The sequence below is a fragment of the Oncorhynchus kisutch genome, linkage group LG16, assembly GCF_002021735.2.
Source record: "Oncorhynchus kisutch isolate 150728-3 linkage group LG16, Okis_V2, whole genome shotgun sequence".
NCBI classification, from domain to species: domain Eukaryota; kingdom Metazoa; phylum Chordata; class Actinopteri; order Salmoniformes; family Salmonidae; genus Oncorhynchus; species Oncorhynchus kisutch.
In genome coordinates, this window is record NC_034189.2 from 27,139,492 (window position 1) to 27,157,664 (window position 18,173).

Consider the following 18,173-nt stretch of genomic DNA (forward strand, 5'->3'; position numbering starts at 1 on the left):
ACGCTTTGTGTTCACAGATCTCAAATAAATTGAGTTATTTGAACCTTCGTTTTTAGTATTGCAACTTTCCCACCAAGCCCTCTCATAGGCTTAATGGGGTGTCTACCATGTTGCTTTCACTTATCCATTATTTTCAGATCTGTTGACACCGAACTTTTAGTTGCTAGGGTTAGCGGGTAATGTTTGAAATGGAACAAGGCCCTAACGACATCTGCAGCTATGCTGACAGCTGGCTCTATGTAACTAAACCAGTGGGGATGTGTAAGGAAATGAAGCCTAGTCTCCTGTCATGCAAGTTTGTTTACTAACAAATGTGATTCATAGTATTGCAGTAGTCATGATAATCAGTATAGCGATAACTAATTGCCCTTACAGGGATGGAAAATGTTTTATTGCGTAGTAATATGGGGGACGATCGATCAGTTCGTCAAGATAAAGCCTCATATCTAGAATCTGTTTACCCTCACCCGTATCCTTGTCTTACCCATTAGAATGGAATACTTCATCATATATCCAATTATGAAGGGATTCATTCAGTTTATTGGTAGGTGACAGCAACTCATACAAATAAGACACAACCTATAGTAAAACCTTTATTTTTTTTCTCAAGTCAAAAAAAAAAAGATACAGAGAATGAGATATTGGATTGATATCTATACAGTGGCAATTTATTTTTAATTTAAACATTCCTACTCCCAAGACACCCTGCCCAGTCTTTCAACTCAAGAAAACCCTCTCTTTTGACACACACATGGGAGTACTGGTATGTTGAATTGACTGGACCACACAGGTAAATCAATGGGATATGGTGGTAGTGGACAAAGTCACCATGTCATGAGGCGATGATGGAAGAGACCAACTGCATGAATTTCAACAGTGTATTGCCAACACTTCTATTCATTGCAGGTGGTACAGTCAATTCAAAATCACTTCTGTTGAAAACACATTTGGTAGACAGGACAAGTTGTAGCAAACACGTTCCCGACCACGAACCGGATAAAAATCGTGACAAATTCAGAACACATCCAAGTTCCAGTCCCATCATGGAATTCTACAGGCATAGAATCCCCCCAACCCAGGTACGAACATTAGTAGAAAAAGGACAAACATCGATTTCAAAAACAATCAGGATCACTTGTGGATGAACAAGGGGAGGGAGGAGACCCAGCTAGTCCAATCAAAAGTCGGGGGGGGGGGGGGGGGGGGGCGGGACTTGTCGTATTGCTTGGATGGAGTATCCGTGTTCCATAGTCAAACAGGCATGAGAATCAAACATTCATCCTTTATCAAACTAGGCCTAGTAAAGTGTAAGAGCACCTGGAAGCAAATGCAAAGTGTGTCTATGCTTGGTGGTTTCCATAATCTTCAAGGATTCACTGTCACACTAATGTAGTGGGTAGAGGGTTATAGAGGCCAAAAGTGCTCTGAAATGTCTGGTCTCATAAAAATCACTGATCTGAAACTTCGAGGTTTGTTAACCCAAACGAGGGCTTATGTCACCCCCCAGTGTCCAAGAGCGTAACTGACAAACACTAAACTGAACCTGTCTGTCAACCTAAACTTCCCATTTTCTGCCTGAACCATAGTATAGACACTTAGCTGTAACATTTACAGTAGGCTATTAAGCGTCACAAATGGACTGCATGCAACATTTTCCTTTTTATATCTTAAAGCAGCAATCAGCAGTTGAAACAAAGCGTCCTCCCCACCACCGTTTCGGTAAAAAGCTGGGGCTGGAGAAATGTAACCACTCAAATTCAAAGACAGAAATGGATGCAAGGACTGACCATCCATGATATCAAAACTAGTTCTAATCATGTTAAGGCTATAGAGTGTTTGTTTACAATGTTAAGTTTCATATTTTGGGTTCTGGCAGGGTACGACAGTTGAACTTAGCTAACGCAGCATTTATTTATAAGTTATATTCTTCAAAAATCAATGGTTATATATCAATTTATGTATCCAAAAATGGAGGTAGCAACTGCTGATTTCCCCTTTAAATGAGAATGCGGTGGCCATCTTGGATCAACTTCGAGCCGGAGTGGCAGAAACTGAACAAAGTCATTGGGAAACAGAATGGAAAAGAGATAACGGGGAAACCGAACTTACTCCCCTCCGTCCCCTGCCCCTTCATCCAAAGTACCTGAACACAGACCCTCTTTGCAAACAGCTCTTACAAAGTCACCAGAAGCAACAAAAAAAAACAGGAAATAGAAAAACAAAACAATTGAATCTTGAATTTCTCCATTCTTATTCACACAGACGAATAATAGTCCTTTTCCCTCTTAAATACATTTTATGAGCGAGTCCAAACAACGTAAAGTAGAGAACTCATTTACATTTCCTAATTAGAATTATGGAACAAGGTGGGAGGGATTTCAAATAAGAGATCTTCAACTTAAAACGGGAAGATTAAAATGTATTAACAGGTTGCTACTCATGCAGAAACAATGACAAAAGCAGCGACGCCAACCAACTAGTATCCCTCGTCCACCCATAAACCCTCCATTCTCTCTTAAAAAACAGAATCGACAATTGTCAGATATTACTAAGTCTTCCATAAACCCAAATTTGACCAGTTTTAAAAAAGTGGTTTGCAGAAGAAAAAAAAAACTGCTTTTTGCTGTTGAACACAACTCATCTAACGGTGAAGGGTACAGGGATGCTGGTGGGTGTTTTGACATCTTTCAGGTTCGACTTTAGGTGGGGGAGGGTGTTGAGGGGAGAAAGGGTTTATTTGGAACGTCGTGGAGAGGTTACAAAAATGGCAATAACATCTCCACGGAAAGCATATTTTCCCCAGTACACCAGTCTCTCTCTCAGCATCTGTGGCCTGACCCTCTCCCGTCCTAGGCGATCTTCATCTGCAGCCCTGTACTTAGTGCTGCAAGGAATACAACTACTCTTTTCACCTGCAGTATTCAAGCAACCCCGTTCCAGTACTACTTGAACTCCACTGTTCTGAACTGCAGATTAGTAATAGTGATTCAATTCTGTTCAATCCAATTCTGGTCAACTCATCTCCTTCAACTCTGGCCTGTCTTCTGACATAAAAATGAAAAAAAAAAACTTTTTTTCTTCCAACCAAAACTGGCAGCAACAACTTTACATTTTGAAAAAAAAAAAAACTAAAGATGATGTACGTTTTAGTAAAATATGCAATAAAGAATCAGCTCAAGTCCTCTAGTTTCTCTTTTTTGGGGGGAAGCTTAAAAGCTTTTTAAGGAGATAAATACAATCCACTGGTAGCTTTTCAAAGGCTTTTGGCAATACTCGAGCTCCCCCGTACAACTACACATCAACACTGAAGAGTTCAGAGAAAGACTGGGTACAGGTAACCAGGGGGGGTTGAAAAGAGGGACGTTTTTGTCAATGTGGTAACCACATCGCTCTCCCTCTGATTTCTCCTGGGTTCTTAACTTTGCTTCAACACCCGCGTGAACATTAAAAACCAAAACAAAATGTGTAGTTCAAAAGGCAGCCTTATTCCCCTTGCTAAACAGTTCAAGTCTATCAAATACATAGTAGTACATATTTTAGGGGGCCCTCCCCCGAGATGGAAGAGGCTGGGGTACAGTGGTCCGAGGGAGGGTCCCCAAAATAAAATAAATTCACAAGTGGGACCCCCAGGGTTTTTTTTTGTCATGACTCTCCAAGGCCAAACCACCAGCACTACCAGCAGAGGGGCTATCCTTCAGTATTACTGCCCCAGTTCTGGGGCTTTGAGTAGGGCAGTGAGAGGCTCCTCAGCCCCCTCTCTTCCTCCTGGCTCCCTCAGTTGTTCTCCTCGTCACTGTCATCTGGGCTGATGGCCGGGCTGGTGAGGGTGAAGCTGGGCGAGGGGTTGCTGTAGCCCGGAGACAGGGGGCTGTAGGTGGACCCTTTGGGGCTAGTGGGCGAGTAGGTGGGGGAGGTGGGAGAGTATTTGGGTGAGGTTGGGGAATAGGTTGGGGAGGTGGGGGAGTACTTGGGGCTGGTGGGGGTGTAGGTGGGCGAGGTGGGGGAGTAGGTGGGCGACGTGGGGCTGTACTTGGGGGTCGTCGGGGAGTAAGTCGGGGAGGTGGGTGAGTATTTGGGAGAGGTCGGGGAGTACTTGGGCGAGGTGGGGGAGTATTTGGGGGAGGTGGGGGTGTACTCTGGAGAGCTGGGGGAGTAAGAGGGGGACGTAGGTGTGTATTTGGGGGAGGTGGGTGAGTAGGAAGGAGAGCTGGGGCTGTAGGAGGGAGAGCTGGGGGTGTAGGTGGGCGACTGGGGGGTGAAGCGTGGGCTAGAGGGAGAGTAGGACGGAGAGGTGGGAGAATAAGAGGGGGAGGTGGGGGAGTAGTTGGGGCTGGTGGGGGTGTAATTGGGGGAGGTGGGGGAGTAGGAGGGAGAGGTGGGGGAGTAAGAGGGGGAGGTGGGAGAGTAACTGGGCGAGGTGGGGGTGTAGTTGGGTGAAGAGGGGCTGTAGCTTGGAGAGGTGGGGGAGTAAGAGGGGGAGGTAGGTGAGTAGGAGGGTGAAGTGGGTGAATAGGAGGGGGAGGTAGGTGAGTAAGAGGGTGAGGTAGGGGAGTAGCTAGGCGATGTGGGGCTGTAGCTTGGAGACGTGGGGCTGTAGCTGGGGGAGGTAGGGGAGTAGGAGGGAGATGTGGGGGAGTAAGAGGGGGAGGTGGGGGAGTAAGAGGGGGAGGTGGGGGAGTAAGAGGGGGACGTAGGGGAGTAAGAGGGGGACGTAGGGGAGTAGCTGGGGGAGGTCGGGGAGTAGCTGGGGGAGGTGGGTGAATAGGAGGGTGAGGTGGGGCTGTAGTTGGGGCTGGTGGGAGAGTAAGAAGGGGAGGTTGGGGAGTACGAGGGGGAGGTTGGGGAGTAGCCCGGGCTTTGCGGGGTGTATCCCCCAGGAGAGCGGGGCTCGTAGGCCGGGGAGGTAGGGGAGTAGTTGGGAGACATGGCACCTCCTGGAAAAGTAAACAAGGAATCAATTCTAAAAAGGTCCTGTGTCAGTTGATATTTCAAACCAAACTGGGTGTTTTGTATGGTGACTAACCTGGAGAGGGGATATAGGGGCTGGCTGGCCCCGGGGACCCAGGAGATCCAGGGGTAGGGGACCAGGCCGGGGAGTAGCCCGGAGAGAAGCCACTGGCGTCGGACGCTGCGCTGGGAGAAAAGCCTGCAGCTCCAGGGGTCATCCCGCTGCCTGGAGGTCAAAGAGTCAGAGTATGAGTTAATGGAACAGTAGAGTAGGTGGTATGGAATACGCTGTACTACCAGGATATTGTCAAAGCTTACCGATGCTGGGGGACCAGGCACCGTAGGCGGGGGTGGCTCCAGTGTTCCAGGGGGTCATGGCTGGAGACATGCCACTCATGGGGCTGGGCGCAGAGCCAAAGAACATTCCAGTGGCTAACAAGAGGAAATAGAGAAGGAGAGACATACCGACATTTCATTATCTAAAAGTCTGGATACTTTGTGTATCTATTTTGCTTAGAATGTCGGATTTTTCCAACATAGTTACACTCAGAACTTAATCAAATCTTAGACAAATTGGTCTGCACCAGTCCATTTCTGACCTCGCATCTGTCTAAATTCAAACCTTGGGAGTTGATCTGGTGATGGGAAAAGCCACATCGCGCGAACAATTACGTTTAAAGTCACACTGCGCGGAAAACAACTTCTCCATTATACTCTCGGCCACTCACGTCCAGCCACGCTGATCCCGGGGATGTTGGTGGGGATCTCCATGCCATATTTGCACTTCTCAGCGTCCAGCAGCAGGTCGAAGCAGCCCGTCCCGCAGGGGGCCAGCTGGCCCAGCATGATATTCTCAGACACACCCTTCATGGGGTCACTCTCCCCGTGGGACGACGCCTCCATCAGCACATCCACCTGGGACAGGGAGGATGTTGACGGTGAGTGGTGGAGTACACAGGGTGCTGACACAATCATTTGAATTTCTTCGTTTAACCTTTTGTTTATACCGATTCCTTTCATTGAGATATTTTTGTTTAAGTCTCTGTCAGAGACGTGTTGGTCTAGTCGAGGTTGGTAACTAGAACGCTCCTATGAAGCTCTCAAAGGAAGTAGATTTATGGATAATGTAGCTAGTGGAAGAGCCAACTGACGACTGTTGTAAAATGGTAAGTACGGCCTACTAACACAATACTGGACCACAAAACAACCAAGTCCCATCGCCCCCCCTTCCCTCCCTCCACTTTCCCCCGTCCGAAACACTCACAGTCTCCTCAAAGGAGCACTTCATGAGGGGTCCCGTGTCCTGTCTGTTGATGCCGTGACGCGTGATGGCCATCAGGTGACCGCGGCAGGTCATTGTGTCGCAAAGCAACGACAAGTGGCGGTAGTTGACGTAGGAACCGTCAAAGGAGATGACGTGGTTCAACTCCCTCTCCAGAGCCTTGCGCACAGCCTCGATACCCAGTACCTAGAAAGGAGGGGGGGTGAGTAATGATATCCCATTTTTTTTGTGACTATGCTGTTATTCATGTACTTCTCAGGTTTAGCAGTAAAGAAGCGATGAATAGGTTTAACAATGTTGAGTTGGATTTTTTGTTTAACTCCAAGAGAGCTTTGGTGAATATAAACTTGAAAGTATAGCCAAAATTGTAACGGACATTTAAACTGGTCCCTTATGACAGACAACACAAATCTTATTTTAAAAAGTCTGTCGTAATCGTCGGTAACTACAATAGTTATCTAACTACTGTAGCCAGCTATTGTAACTATCACAGCCATTTGTAACGATCGTATCTATCTGTTATCAGACATCGGTACTATTATAATCAATCGGTTACTATCATAACTTGCGTGGCTATCCAACTGTGGTACCTAACCGTACCGTGAAGATCTCTACGATGTCGTTGGAAGTGGTTCTGACGGGGTCCACATCCTTCTCGCTGAGGACCCTCATCAGTCCCACGCCATCTGTCTCCAGGATCCACTCCTGCAGGGCCTTGAACTCTCCCTCCTCCGTAATGATGATCTTCTTCTTGTTGTCCGTCTGGGGCAAGTGCATGTACACCTAGGGGAGAGGAGACAGGGGAAGTACTATAGATCAATAGAATTATAGTAATATTAATGATCTGGGTAGGTTACTGCCATGTTGTTTAGGTCAATCAGTTCGTATGAGATATCGAAGACTATTGGGTGCAGAGATGTTAAAACGCAGCCGCGGCGCAGTTTTAACAAAAGGAACAGAGTAGGTGTTTGTGTGACCCCCTCCATTACCTTGCTGATCTGCTCGATGCCCTGCAGCGTCATGTCCGTCAGCATGTTGGATTCGATGCACCTCAGGAACACGTCGTCGTCCATCTTGTCCACCACCTCCTCATCCTCGTGGAATTTGTTCTCGTCGCTGTTCATGATGCGGATTCGCAGAACCAGCTTCTCGGCATTGTCGTCATTGAAGATACAGTTCAGGTCGTCTCCGAAACCTTCGGGGAGAGAGGTCGCATATAGAAATAAGGTGCGTGGGGGTCCTTTTAACTGGAATGCTTCATTATATACTCAAATAAAGTATTGGAAGTGTGTGTGTGTGTGTGTGTGTGTGTGTGTCCCCACCTGCATTGATCTTCTCAGCGATCTGCTCCATGGTCAGCTTGCGGTCAGTCATGTGTTTGCGGTCGAGCTCAATGCGGAGCAGCCAGGGGGAGATGCGGGTCACGTCAAAGTCAGGCATCTCATAGTAGACGTTGACCCACTCCTGGTCCTCAGTCACCACCGTACTCTGGGGGTTAGGGTCGTAGTAGATGGCCGTGTTGGCCGTCACCTGGCAGGAGGGAGGGAGGATGGTTGGTTAATTATCGTAAAAATCAGTAAGCAACCTGTAAAAGCAGATATTGTAATAACTTAAAATGTATTAATAACATTTAATAATCTCTTAAAGTAAAACAAGGCGTGAGAAATAAATGTCGGTCTGACAAATCACCTTTCTGAGGGTGGTGTGTTCCAGGCGACAGAGGATATCCTTGGCCCTCTCGGCGTCGCGGGCCGCCTGGCCCAGCAGGAACACGGTGAGGGACGGGGTCTTGGGCCGCTTGGAGATGTTAATCAACTCCTTGAGACGCGGCACGCCCAGGGTGACGTTCTTGGCCGACACGCCGGCGTAGTGGAAGGTGTTCAGGGTCATCTGGGTGGCGGGCTCTCCCAACGACTGAGCAGCTAACGCCCCCACCATCTCACCCGGATGGGCCTAGAGGAGGGAGAAGTGTTCAGAATAAAATGATGGAATTAGATTATTGTAATGACAGAAAACAGAAAAGCCAAGCATGGATTAATTCCTAAATTATGCTGTAAAAAAAGATCCTAGATCACGCTCTAGGCTTGGTTTTCTACACTGTCCATATACATCTAATCCCTTCTCTTTAGTTCATAGCAATCAGTTTAGGTGTTGACCCTCGATCTCCCCCTTTCAACCTCTCCCAGCACACTGTGAGTGAGTGTGAGAGAGAGAGAAAAAGAGATTCAACTCACAATGGATTGGTTGAACTTGGACTCAATTTCCCCCAGCAGCCAGTCATAGGCCTCGGTGCTCAGTCTGAACTCGTCTGTCATGCGTCGGGAGCTCAACGTGGAGCGCAGGTGTATGTTGAAGAGCAGCGTGGCGTTCTGCTGGGCCTGTCTGCTCAGGTGGTCCTCGCCGTTCACAATCACCAACTTCTTACTCAGCTCCTGGACACCTGAGGCATGCAGACAAGAGCAGGGAGAAGTTTAAGAAGGTCATACGGGTCATTCTAGATCTTATTTATCCTGGCTAGTGGTCCAGAGAAAATTGCTTCGAGAGATTTTGATTTGGTACCAAGACTGCAGAAATGTCAACGCGATTTACTTGGTTACTGAACAAAAAGTGTTGCAAATTCTTGTCTTTCGTAGCTAGAGCTGCGGTTTATACCAAAAAGTGTAATCAACCTTTTAAAACTCAAGACGATATGGCACATCTTTAGGGGGTTTCTTCAAATATGATGGTGGCTGCAAAGTGTACGAGTGTGGTAGATACCTACCCTGCACGACTCGTAGGGGGTTGAGGTCTGTGGGGGTGCGGGGGTTGATCCTGAAGATCTTCTGGGCGTTCCAGATCATCCTGGCCAGGTTGCAGGGCAGCACCACCTAGTGGGGAGCAGGGACATGTCGCCTTTAGTGTTGGACACCCCTGTTGCGTTGGTCTGAATCAGTGGGATATGCTAGCAGTGGTGACGTGTGTGAGAGTACATGGAAGTGAATGAGTTATGTATGGGTGCTCGTGGAGAACCTGGAGATGTACGCCAGGTGTATGCACAGATGTGCCTGTGTGCAAATGAGCCAGGATGTGAACACATACGCCACTGTAACGTGTCCGGAACTGTGTTTATTCATTTTTCCTGTCTCAATATTACAATGAAATGTCGAGAGATAAAAATAGATGTTCTGTCCATGTCAATGCTTAAAGGCCCAGTGTAGTCAAAAATGTGACCGCTGATTGAAATCAACCATAGTTATTTGATGAGAAGAATAACGGCTGCACTGTGCCTTTAAGGCTTGCGATTTGCCTGTTGGAGACCCGTGCTAGTGTGCCTCTCTCTCGCTCTCTCCCTCACCTTGCTGTCCCCAGTGGGGAAGATGGCCCTCAGAATCTCTCTGTCCTCCTTCATCTTTTCATACTCCCTCTCCAGGGCACTTTGCACCTGGGCGTTGGTCATCACGTCCTTCACCACGTCCTCCTGCAGGGTGCGCCTCAGAGCCCGCTCGTTGGTGCAGTCAAATCTGAACCTAGTGGCCCCGAGGGTGGATTAGGGAAGGATGAGATAAGACAGACAGTAGAGAGTTCAGGCAGTTGACCGTGGACAGTGAGCTGCTGTTTTTAAGACCGTCCTATAGTAGTGATTAGACAGAGGGTTTAGCATTAGGGCATGGGTGATTAAGGTCGTGGAGAGGTGAAGTCTATGATATCCAATGTCACATGGTCAACCAATAGGAGAGGAAAGCTTGTACTAGTTTTTTTTTTTTTACCGAGTAATCAATCATCGAATGACTAAGATGGAATACAGCATTAAACACATTCATAGACGTCAATGAGTGCACAAGCCTGGTGTCAGATCAGTTTTCCCTGTATAGCCAGCTCATATGGTCGTTGGCACGACAGTGACCAGCTTTGGGAATTGGCCTGACAGCTACAACGAATCTAGTACCCTTATCCACCATTGTACTTCCCCGTCCCTCTCTCTCGCCACTCACTTCTTCTCGAAGGCCTTGTTGGAGGGTTTGAGCGTGGCCATGTTCTGGAACTCCACAGCCTCCCCGGCCAGGCCGTCCTCTCCGTAGCGCAGCTGCACCACCTGGTTGATGGAGTTCCTCACCGTGGCGTCGTACTTCACCATCACAGACTCCATGGACTTTATCAGACGACGCTGGATGTAACCTGAAGGACATCAGATGAGGACCGAGGTTAGAAGAGTCATTTAAACCTGAGGGGAAAATCCATCTACCTACTGAACTATCATTGGGGTCATGCGTCTCCTCTCGCTAATCGTGCAGGGATCGTAACAGTCACCCCTTCATTAACAAGCGCTTCTAATCAGCTTATAGCCTGACCCTAACCTCTACCCCTTCAAAATCACCGGTCGCTGTCCCCAACATCTTCCCCCGCATACCCTCAGTATGTTTTGTCAGTACAGGATCTTATTTTAAAATGTATGTAGTCCTTGAGCTGTTCTTGACATAATACAGAACATTAATAGACATGTTTCATGTTGTGTGGACGCCAGGAAGAGTAGCGAGGGGCTGCTTTCGCAACAGCTAATGGGGACCCTTAATAAAAAAGAAACTCTTGCTTCCCCCCCCTTCACTCACCAGTCTCGGCGGTCTTCACAGCCGTGTCGATAAGCCCCTCCCTGCCACCCATGGCGTGGAAGAAGAACTCTGTGGGCGTGAGGCCGGCTAGGTATGAGTTCTCCACGAAGCCTCTGCTCTCGGGGCCGTAATCATCCTTGATGAAGTGGGGGAGAGTTCGGTGCTTGAAGCCGAAGGGGATACGCTTACCCTCCACGTTCTGCTGCCCCACCACCGCAATAACCTGAGGGCCAGAGAGATGGAGATGAGGGACAGACGGTAGATAAAGAAAAAGTGTGCGAGGTTACATGGGTGTAAATCGAAGCCCGTTGTCCGCTGTCATCCCTGTAGGAACACCGTGTGCCGTTTGAAAATCCATCGACGTCTGAAACAATCCTGGGCCGTGTTCAGTAGGGCACACCGTAGTGTAGCACACCGTAGTGTAGCACACCGTAGTGTAGCACACCGTAGTGTAGCACACCGTAGTGTAGCACACCGTAGTGTAGCACACCGTAGTGTAGCACACCGTAGTGTAGCACACCGTAGTGTAGCACACCGTAGTGTAGCACACCGTAGTGTAGCACACCGTAGTGTAGCACACCGTAGTGTAGCACACCGTAGTGTAGCACACCGTAGTGTAGCACACCGTAGTGTAGCACACCGTAGTGTAGCACACCGTAGTGTAGCACACCGTAGTGTAGCACACCGTAGTGTAGCACACCGTAGTGTAGCACACCGTAGTGTAGCACACCGTAGTGTAGCACACCGTAGTGTAGCACACCGTAGTGTAGCACACCGTAGTGTAGCACACCGTAGTGTAGCACACCGTAGTGTAGCACACCGTAGTGTAGCACACCGTACTGTAGCACACCGTACTGTAGCACACCGTACTGTAGCACACCGTACTGTAGCACACCGTACTGTAGCACACCGTACTGTAGCGGTTCAAAACACTTGTAACAGGGGGGGAAAAGGCGTTTATTTTACTGTTTTTTTTGTTGATCCCTGGACGTACCTGAGAGATGTTAATCTTGGAGCCTTTGGAGCCGGCCACCACCATAGACTTGAAGTTGTTGTACTCAGACAGGGACTTCTGGGCGGAGGAACCGGTTTTGTCACGGGCGTCGTTTAGGATGCGATTCACCTGGTTCTCAAAGGTCTGCCTCAGCGTGTTGCCAGGGGTGGGCTCCAACTCGTTGTTGTGGGCCTTCTCAATGACCTGGAGAGGAATACAGGAAGAAAATGAAGGGAGTTCGAGACAGAGGGGCTCACATCTTTGATTCCATTCTATATTATCTCAAAAGGAATTTCCAGAGGATGTCCCCACTGTGAATACAAGAGGATTTATTTTTGAAGGAATATTCTGGAAGTTTGAAGGCATATTTCAGAGTCATCGTGAGAGAAGGGACCTACCTCTATTACATCCTGTTTGGCCTTCTTGATGGTGTTCTGGATGTCCAGGTACGTCTTCGCATCAGCAATGGAGTCACCAATACCGATAGAGGCACCTACAGAGAGAAAATATGAATATTAAGAAAAACAGGGTAACAGTGACTAAAATATCTGCAATTAGAGGAATTTAACCCCTAACCCCAAAAATAGAACAGATTCATTTATGACTTCAAGTGGATTTCAAAGGAGTTGCCTTTCTACCCATTGATGCCCTCTTCCCAGTGCCCACTCAGCCCAGGTCCTTACCCTCAATGAGCAGCCAGTTGTTGACCACCGTCTGGATGTTGGAGTAGAAGAGGCGGGTGACGTCGTGGCCCATCTCCAGGAAACAGATGTGGACCAGGGAGCCAGCAGATGTACCCAGTGACTTCTTACACAGGATGCCCATGATCAACTCCCCGTTCTCCACTATCACCTGGGGAAACAGACATGACATTAGAGCATAGTATTTTACACACATTGGGTTAGGACCCATTCAAGGTTCTGTGTTAGGTGTGGCTAGCGTTCTGGCACAAAATGGCTGCCTTTTTACACATTTGTGGTAAAGTGCTAGCATTCTAAGATGGGAACTTATAAACCACAATGTAACTAAAAAAGAAAGTACACAATAAAAGCCTGTATTCCGCACACACCATCACTACAACATTTGTTCTACAAATCCTCATTGTCACGAGAATCTCAGGGTGTTTCGCCAGTTTAGTGTACCTACCTTGGTGTCCCCGGGAGAGATGTGCTTGTAGGGCCCACTGTCCTCCTCGTCTGGGTGGGTGCTGTGTGTTCGGATGGCGTTGATGTGGCCCGGGATGATAAGGCTGAAGATCTGCTTGCCCGTCCAGAGCGGCCTGGGCTTCAGGATGGCTGGCTGGGGCACCTTGCCGTCCCACGTGGACAGGAACATCAGGAGATTCATCACATCGCCCTGAGGGTCAGATCATATTAGTTAATAAGTGGAGGAAAGACATGTGTGTTTGAGGCTGATCTATCCCTTTAAAAACATTGCCCTCCTTACCCTCTCTAGGAAGACGTCCCTTTTGGTGAACTTGCGCACGGCGGTGAGGGTGTCCTGCACGATGCCCATGACGGGCCTGTTGGACTGGGGGGTGACGATCATACGAGGCACCATGGCAAGCTCCTGGATCTCAGCTCTCGTTTCCAGGGACTGAGGGAGATGCAGGTTCATCTCATCCCCGTCAAAGTCAGCATTGTACGGAGTGGTTACACTGTGGAACAGAGCAGAGTAGTTAATGTCACCGTCCAGGATCCGTTTTATGTCATATTGTCAATGTGTTCGCGTTTGCCTTAAAAATTTTTTGGGGGGAGCCGAGAAAAATCATCCGATACTACATGAGCACTAGTCCCAATCCTGAAATAATATTTGTTCTGTATCAACTCTGTACCCAGCATTCTTGTCAGTGTTTACGCCAACAAACACCCACTCGGGTATCTGGGTGTAGTCTGAAATAGGGATAATTCTAGACTTGATAGATGTACCTGAGGTTCATTCGGAAGGTGGACCAGGGAAGGATTCGGACTCTGTGACCCATCATAGACATTTTATGTAAAGTGGGCTGTCTGTTGAAGATGATGATGTCACCGTCGCACATATGTCTTTCCACCTGATGGGAACAAAAATGAGTTCATAAAAGTGACATTGCATTACATCAAGTCCAAGTCACTCGGTAAACATTCCACAAATGACGACCATCTCGTCTTTTGAGGGTCACCTTGTAGCCGATCTGGAGGTGAAGGTCACTTGGTTTGGGGTGGAACCGAAGGTCGATTCTGTCCCCGTTGTCTCTGATGATATATTTGGCTCCAGGATACTGGCTGTTGCCTCTGCGCACCAACTCCTGTAACCTGGTGACATATAGGACTGTAAACATTAGAACCAAAACACGGTCAATTTAAACACTAAACAATTGGTTTAGTCTCTCTGCCGTACCTGTCAATGTTGAAGGGTGTGACGATTTCTGGGAAAGTCATGTTGGCGGCGATGGAGCGCGGGACGCCCACTTGGTCGATCTGCAGGTTGGGGTCGGGGGTGATGACGGTTCGGGCGGAGAAGTCCACACGTTTCCCCATCAGGTTACCTCGGACTCGCCCCTCCTTCCCCTTCAGACGCTGTTTTAAGGATTTAAGCGGGCGGCCCGATTTTTGCATTGCCTGGGCGTTAAGAGAAAGTTCAATATCAGCATAAGCAGATTCAGAACAGAGCTGACGATCTTTCACAACTATCAGCAATCACTGAAAATGAAATAAACCCAGTTATTATGGGTTGAATAGGTGGTCTTATGGGTCTAACAAAAGAACACTTTTAATCGTATTCTTTAGTCTTACTTCTAATGTATGTTGACAGTGTTCAATTCAAACAAAGACAGTAATAGTACATATCTATAGTAACAATCCACATTGGCATGGGTAAGTAGTACAGTGATGTTGTGCCAATTGGTGCCCTCAAGCGTCACTGCTACTGTGCGTACCCTGGGCAGGCCTGGCAGCTCGTTGTCCACCATGGTGGCCACGTGGAACTGCAGCAGCTTCACGTCCTCGGCGATGACGTGGGCCGCCGCGCCGCTCTGCTCGTTCCGCCGCAGCTGGTTGTTGATCTTGACTATGTCGGCCAGCTTGTGTGTCAAGTCGTCCTGGGTGACAGGGAAAGGGATACGACGCGGTTAAACGACGATGGTAAAACAAAACGAGTTGAACAATCTCAACAGCGGCAGGAAAAATGACCTGAAAGTCACCAAACCCCCTTCAATTCTTGACATTTTGCTGAAAACTCTTCAGCGGCTAGTCATTCTTCCTCACCTGGTTACGGGCGGAGCCCTGCATGACGACGGCGGGCCGGACAGCTAGCGGCGGCACAGGGAGTACCGTGACAATCATCCACTCGGGCCGGGAGAACTTGGGATCAAGGCCCAGGATGACGTCCTCTTCGTCCGAGATGCGTTTGAAGATCTCGTAGACGCGCTCGGGGCTCAGCAGGATCTTCTTCTCCTGCGAGTCCTCGTTCACGTGCTTCCACTCGGCATACAGCTCCAGGCCCGACCGGCGGATACGCGGCTGGTAGCGCCCGCAGCCACCATGGCCCTGGGAGAGTGAAGGAGAGTGTGTGTTACAAGAGGACCATGAGGAAATAAAAGATCTTACTACGTGAGATGAGAGTACAAAAAGAAAAGAAAAATATGCGTTTAAGTATTGATGGCCCACAAATGACAAGCATCGCCGCTGACAGTACCTTTTCCTTAGTGATGTCCTCACTGTCGTGCTCCACTCCAAACTTGTTATCCATCTCCTCTCCGCCCTCGCAGATGTTCTTGCCTTTACACAAGTCATACACGTGGGTCAGACGCTTCCTGGGCTGCCCCTTGGACTTCTGCAGGATGTCTTTGATCTTTGGATTATTCTAGAAGGAAGGAGACACCAGGGCCTTTCTTTAACGTTGCAGATAGAAATACCACAAATAGAGCCGACGTGATTCCTTATTCTACATGTCAGAGATGCATGTTCGTTCAACATAGCATATCTATATCTGAACGTTTCAAAGCGGTACATCCTGCTGAACACGCCCCATCGCATCAACAAGTCAATGGAATATGTGTAATATAATTCCATGTAAGGACCAACATGTAATCATTAGTATGCCTTGATCAATAATTCTTATACCCATCAAATAAAAATCAATTAGATATATCAGGAGTATATGCCGTGTTAAATATTCTGTGTATGCTGTGCGGCGTAGAAGTAGGCGTATTGTTTTTTGTCTGGAGTGTGCCATGTGAGCATCACAAGTACTGAATACGGGAGCAGATTGGTACACGTTACATATAGGTTGTGTAGCGGTAGTGTGAGGAAGGAATGGAGGGTTACGGACTGTGTCGACCAGCAGCTTGGAACAGGAGTAGCAGACACACCGGAGGACCTTCATGATCTTGTTGACGAAGCCCACGTGGAAAACCGGCTTCGCCAGCTCTATGTGGCCGAAGTGGCCCGGGCATTCCGTCATGTTACCTGAACAGCGAAAACAACTATGTTAAAAAAAACATAAACATTCCAGCACAGTAGTGGTGGTCTTAACCACAAAATTACAACATCCTGGTAACTTCCTGTACCTGCACATGTTTGACACCTTCCGGATCGTTCGATGACCCCTTGTCTGGGGTCCATCAACCCACCGAGTTTGGGACGCCCTCCTTCTGTGGTCTCGGGGTACTTGATTCCCCCTTCTGTGACAGACATCCGTTTCTAGAGGGAGAACCATGGTCAACATCAAATCCAGTACCAAAAAATAAATAGCCTAAGTAAATACACATAGAACAGTAAAGCAGTCAAGTTTACAGTCATTGGAAAATGGCTTACATATTTCTCAAACCAACTTTTAAGGTCAGGTGAAACTCCTTCAAAACAAATAACCCCTGCGAAATCAGTGATTGAATCAAGATATGACAGCCGTACCTACTCCTCTATAAGAACATTGGTACACTTTGATCAAAGTTGCATTTCTAAACCAGCATTGATACTCGGACAAATCAATTGATGTCCAACTAAACGGATAAAATCAACTGAGGTGAGCAAATTGACTAGAGGATTATGTAAACAATGTATTCTATTGCCAAGACACCATTATTCAAAAACTAATAATAAAACATAACGTAAAGAAAACATGCATAGCTTTGACTTTAATGACGTTACCTTTTATTATGATATACCACATATAGATTACAACAAGAGGGAACATCTAGTGTTTGTGAATGTAACTTTCTGGGAACAGAACAAAATATCCAAGTTCAGTAAAGTAGCTAAATGTATTTGTTTACATGTATTTTCAAAATAAAAAGGGAGTTTGATTCATGACATATATGGTTTAGCTCAGATGGAAAATACTGTGTGTGCTGAAAGTTTGTCGAACTTCCTACAACATGCTGTTGCTAGCTAGCTAGCTAGCTCAAGCTCCAACATGGCTTAGCTAGCTAACATTAGCTAGGCTAGCTGTAAGCTACTTCCTTTGTAGCACATCCATTGTCATCAATGAAACATTCTAGGTATAGTCATGTAAAAGTAAGATCAATGTGAGAACGTTCAGAAAGTCAACGAATCCCCCCACCCCAAAGCAAAACCTACAAGCTCATCTGGGCTGATGATGCCGAATTGCACTCTCTTGATGAGGCGCAATGGGCATGCGCTGTCGCCGGAGGGCGGTCCGTGCATCCTGTCTATTCAAAGAGACGCGTCCTCCCTCGGCACGCCGCTTTTGTAAGAAGGAATAGCTTTAAATTGTCACCAGGACTCTGGCCAGACCGCCAAAGGTGACCGGAATGTCTCCGAAAGCGATATCCTGAGAACCCACGTTGTTTACTGCCTTAGGAGTCTATTTATTTACGCTTTACTCCTATCTACTATGACTACCAGCTGTCCCCCTTTCTTTTCCTGATCTACACTCCAGCGCGCTCTAAGCGCATCTGAGCTTGAAAACGGCCAACGCGTGTTTATATAGACAGGAGACTTTGGTACAGGTTGACACACTCAACGAAGCAGGGGCTGAACAGTCAGGAGGCGGGTTATGGATCTGTGTAGTAAAACGTTAATTGGCTACACAGGATCACAACATGAATAATGCATTTAATAAGACGCATGACCAATGGCAGCTTACGTTTTCTTCATTAACCAATTGAAACATAAGGCGGGCACAAAATTGGCTGACATGTTCACCATTGGTCAGATCAGAGCAGAGGAGGGGCTACAATGTATATTTGGTTGTAGTTCTATTAATATTCAATAAGATGCCGTGTGGTTGGTCAATTATAATATTAATGTAGATTAGTACATGAAGATTGACCAATGGCTATAGAGATATGATGGCGTTGTGATAACTTTCGTTAAACCCGCCTTGTTCCCGATCTTTGCCGAATTTTACCGATTCGTAATTT

The 18,173-nt window shown here is 47.5% G+C and overlaps 1 protein-coding gene across 1 annotated transcript; it reads right to left on the bottom strand.

The window, feature by feature from the left end:
* Positions 1 to 1,647: 1,647 nt before the first annotated feature.
* On the bottom strand, positions 1,648 to 17,698 carry polr2a (RNA polymerase II subunit A). Its single transcript, XM_020504323.2, has 28 exons — positions 17,368 to 17,698; positions 16,359 to 16,491; positions 16,121 to 16,257; positions 15,485 to 15,652; positions 15,055 to 15,336; positions 14,727 to 14,888; positions 14,189 to 14,409; positions 13,971 to 14,103; positions 13,738 to 13,862; positions 13,256 to 13,466; positions 12,956 to 13,165; positions 12,493 to 12,661; positions 12,208 to 12,302; positions 11,810 to 12,013; positions 10,816 to 11,038; positions 10,201 to 10,384; positions 9,564 to 9,735; positions 8,991 to 9,096; positions 8,464 to 8,669; positions 7,919 to 8,182; positions 7,552 to 7,759; positions 7,219 to 7,424; positions 6,830 to 7,012; positions 6,212 to 6,415; positions 5,676 to 5,862; positions 5,266 to 5,379; positions 5,024 to 5,173; positions 1,648 to 4,934 (listed from the first exon to the last, which is right to left on the bottom strand). The coding sequence occupies exons 1-28, from the start codon at positions 17,452 to 17,454 to the stop codon at positions 3,775 to 3,777; spliced, it is 5,904 nt and encodes a 1,967-aa protein (XP_020359912.2). The 5' UTR covers positions 17,455 to 17,698; the 3' UTR covers positions 1,648 to 3,774.
* Positions 17,699 to 18,173: the final 475 nt, after the last annotated feature.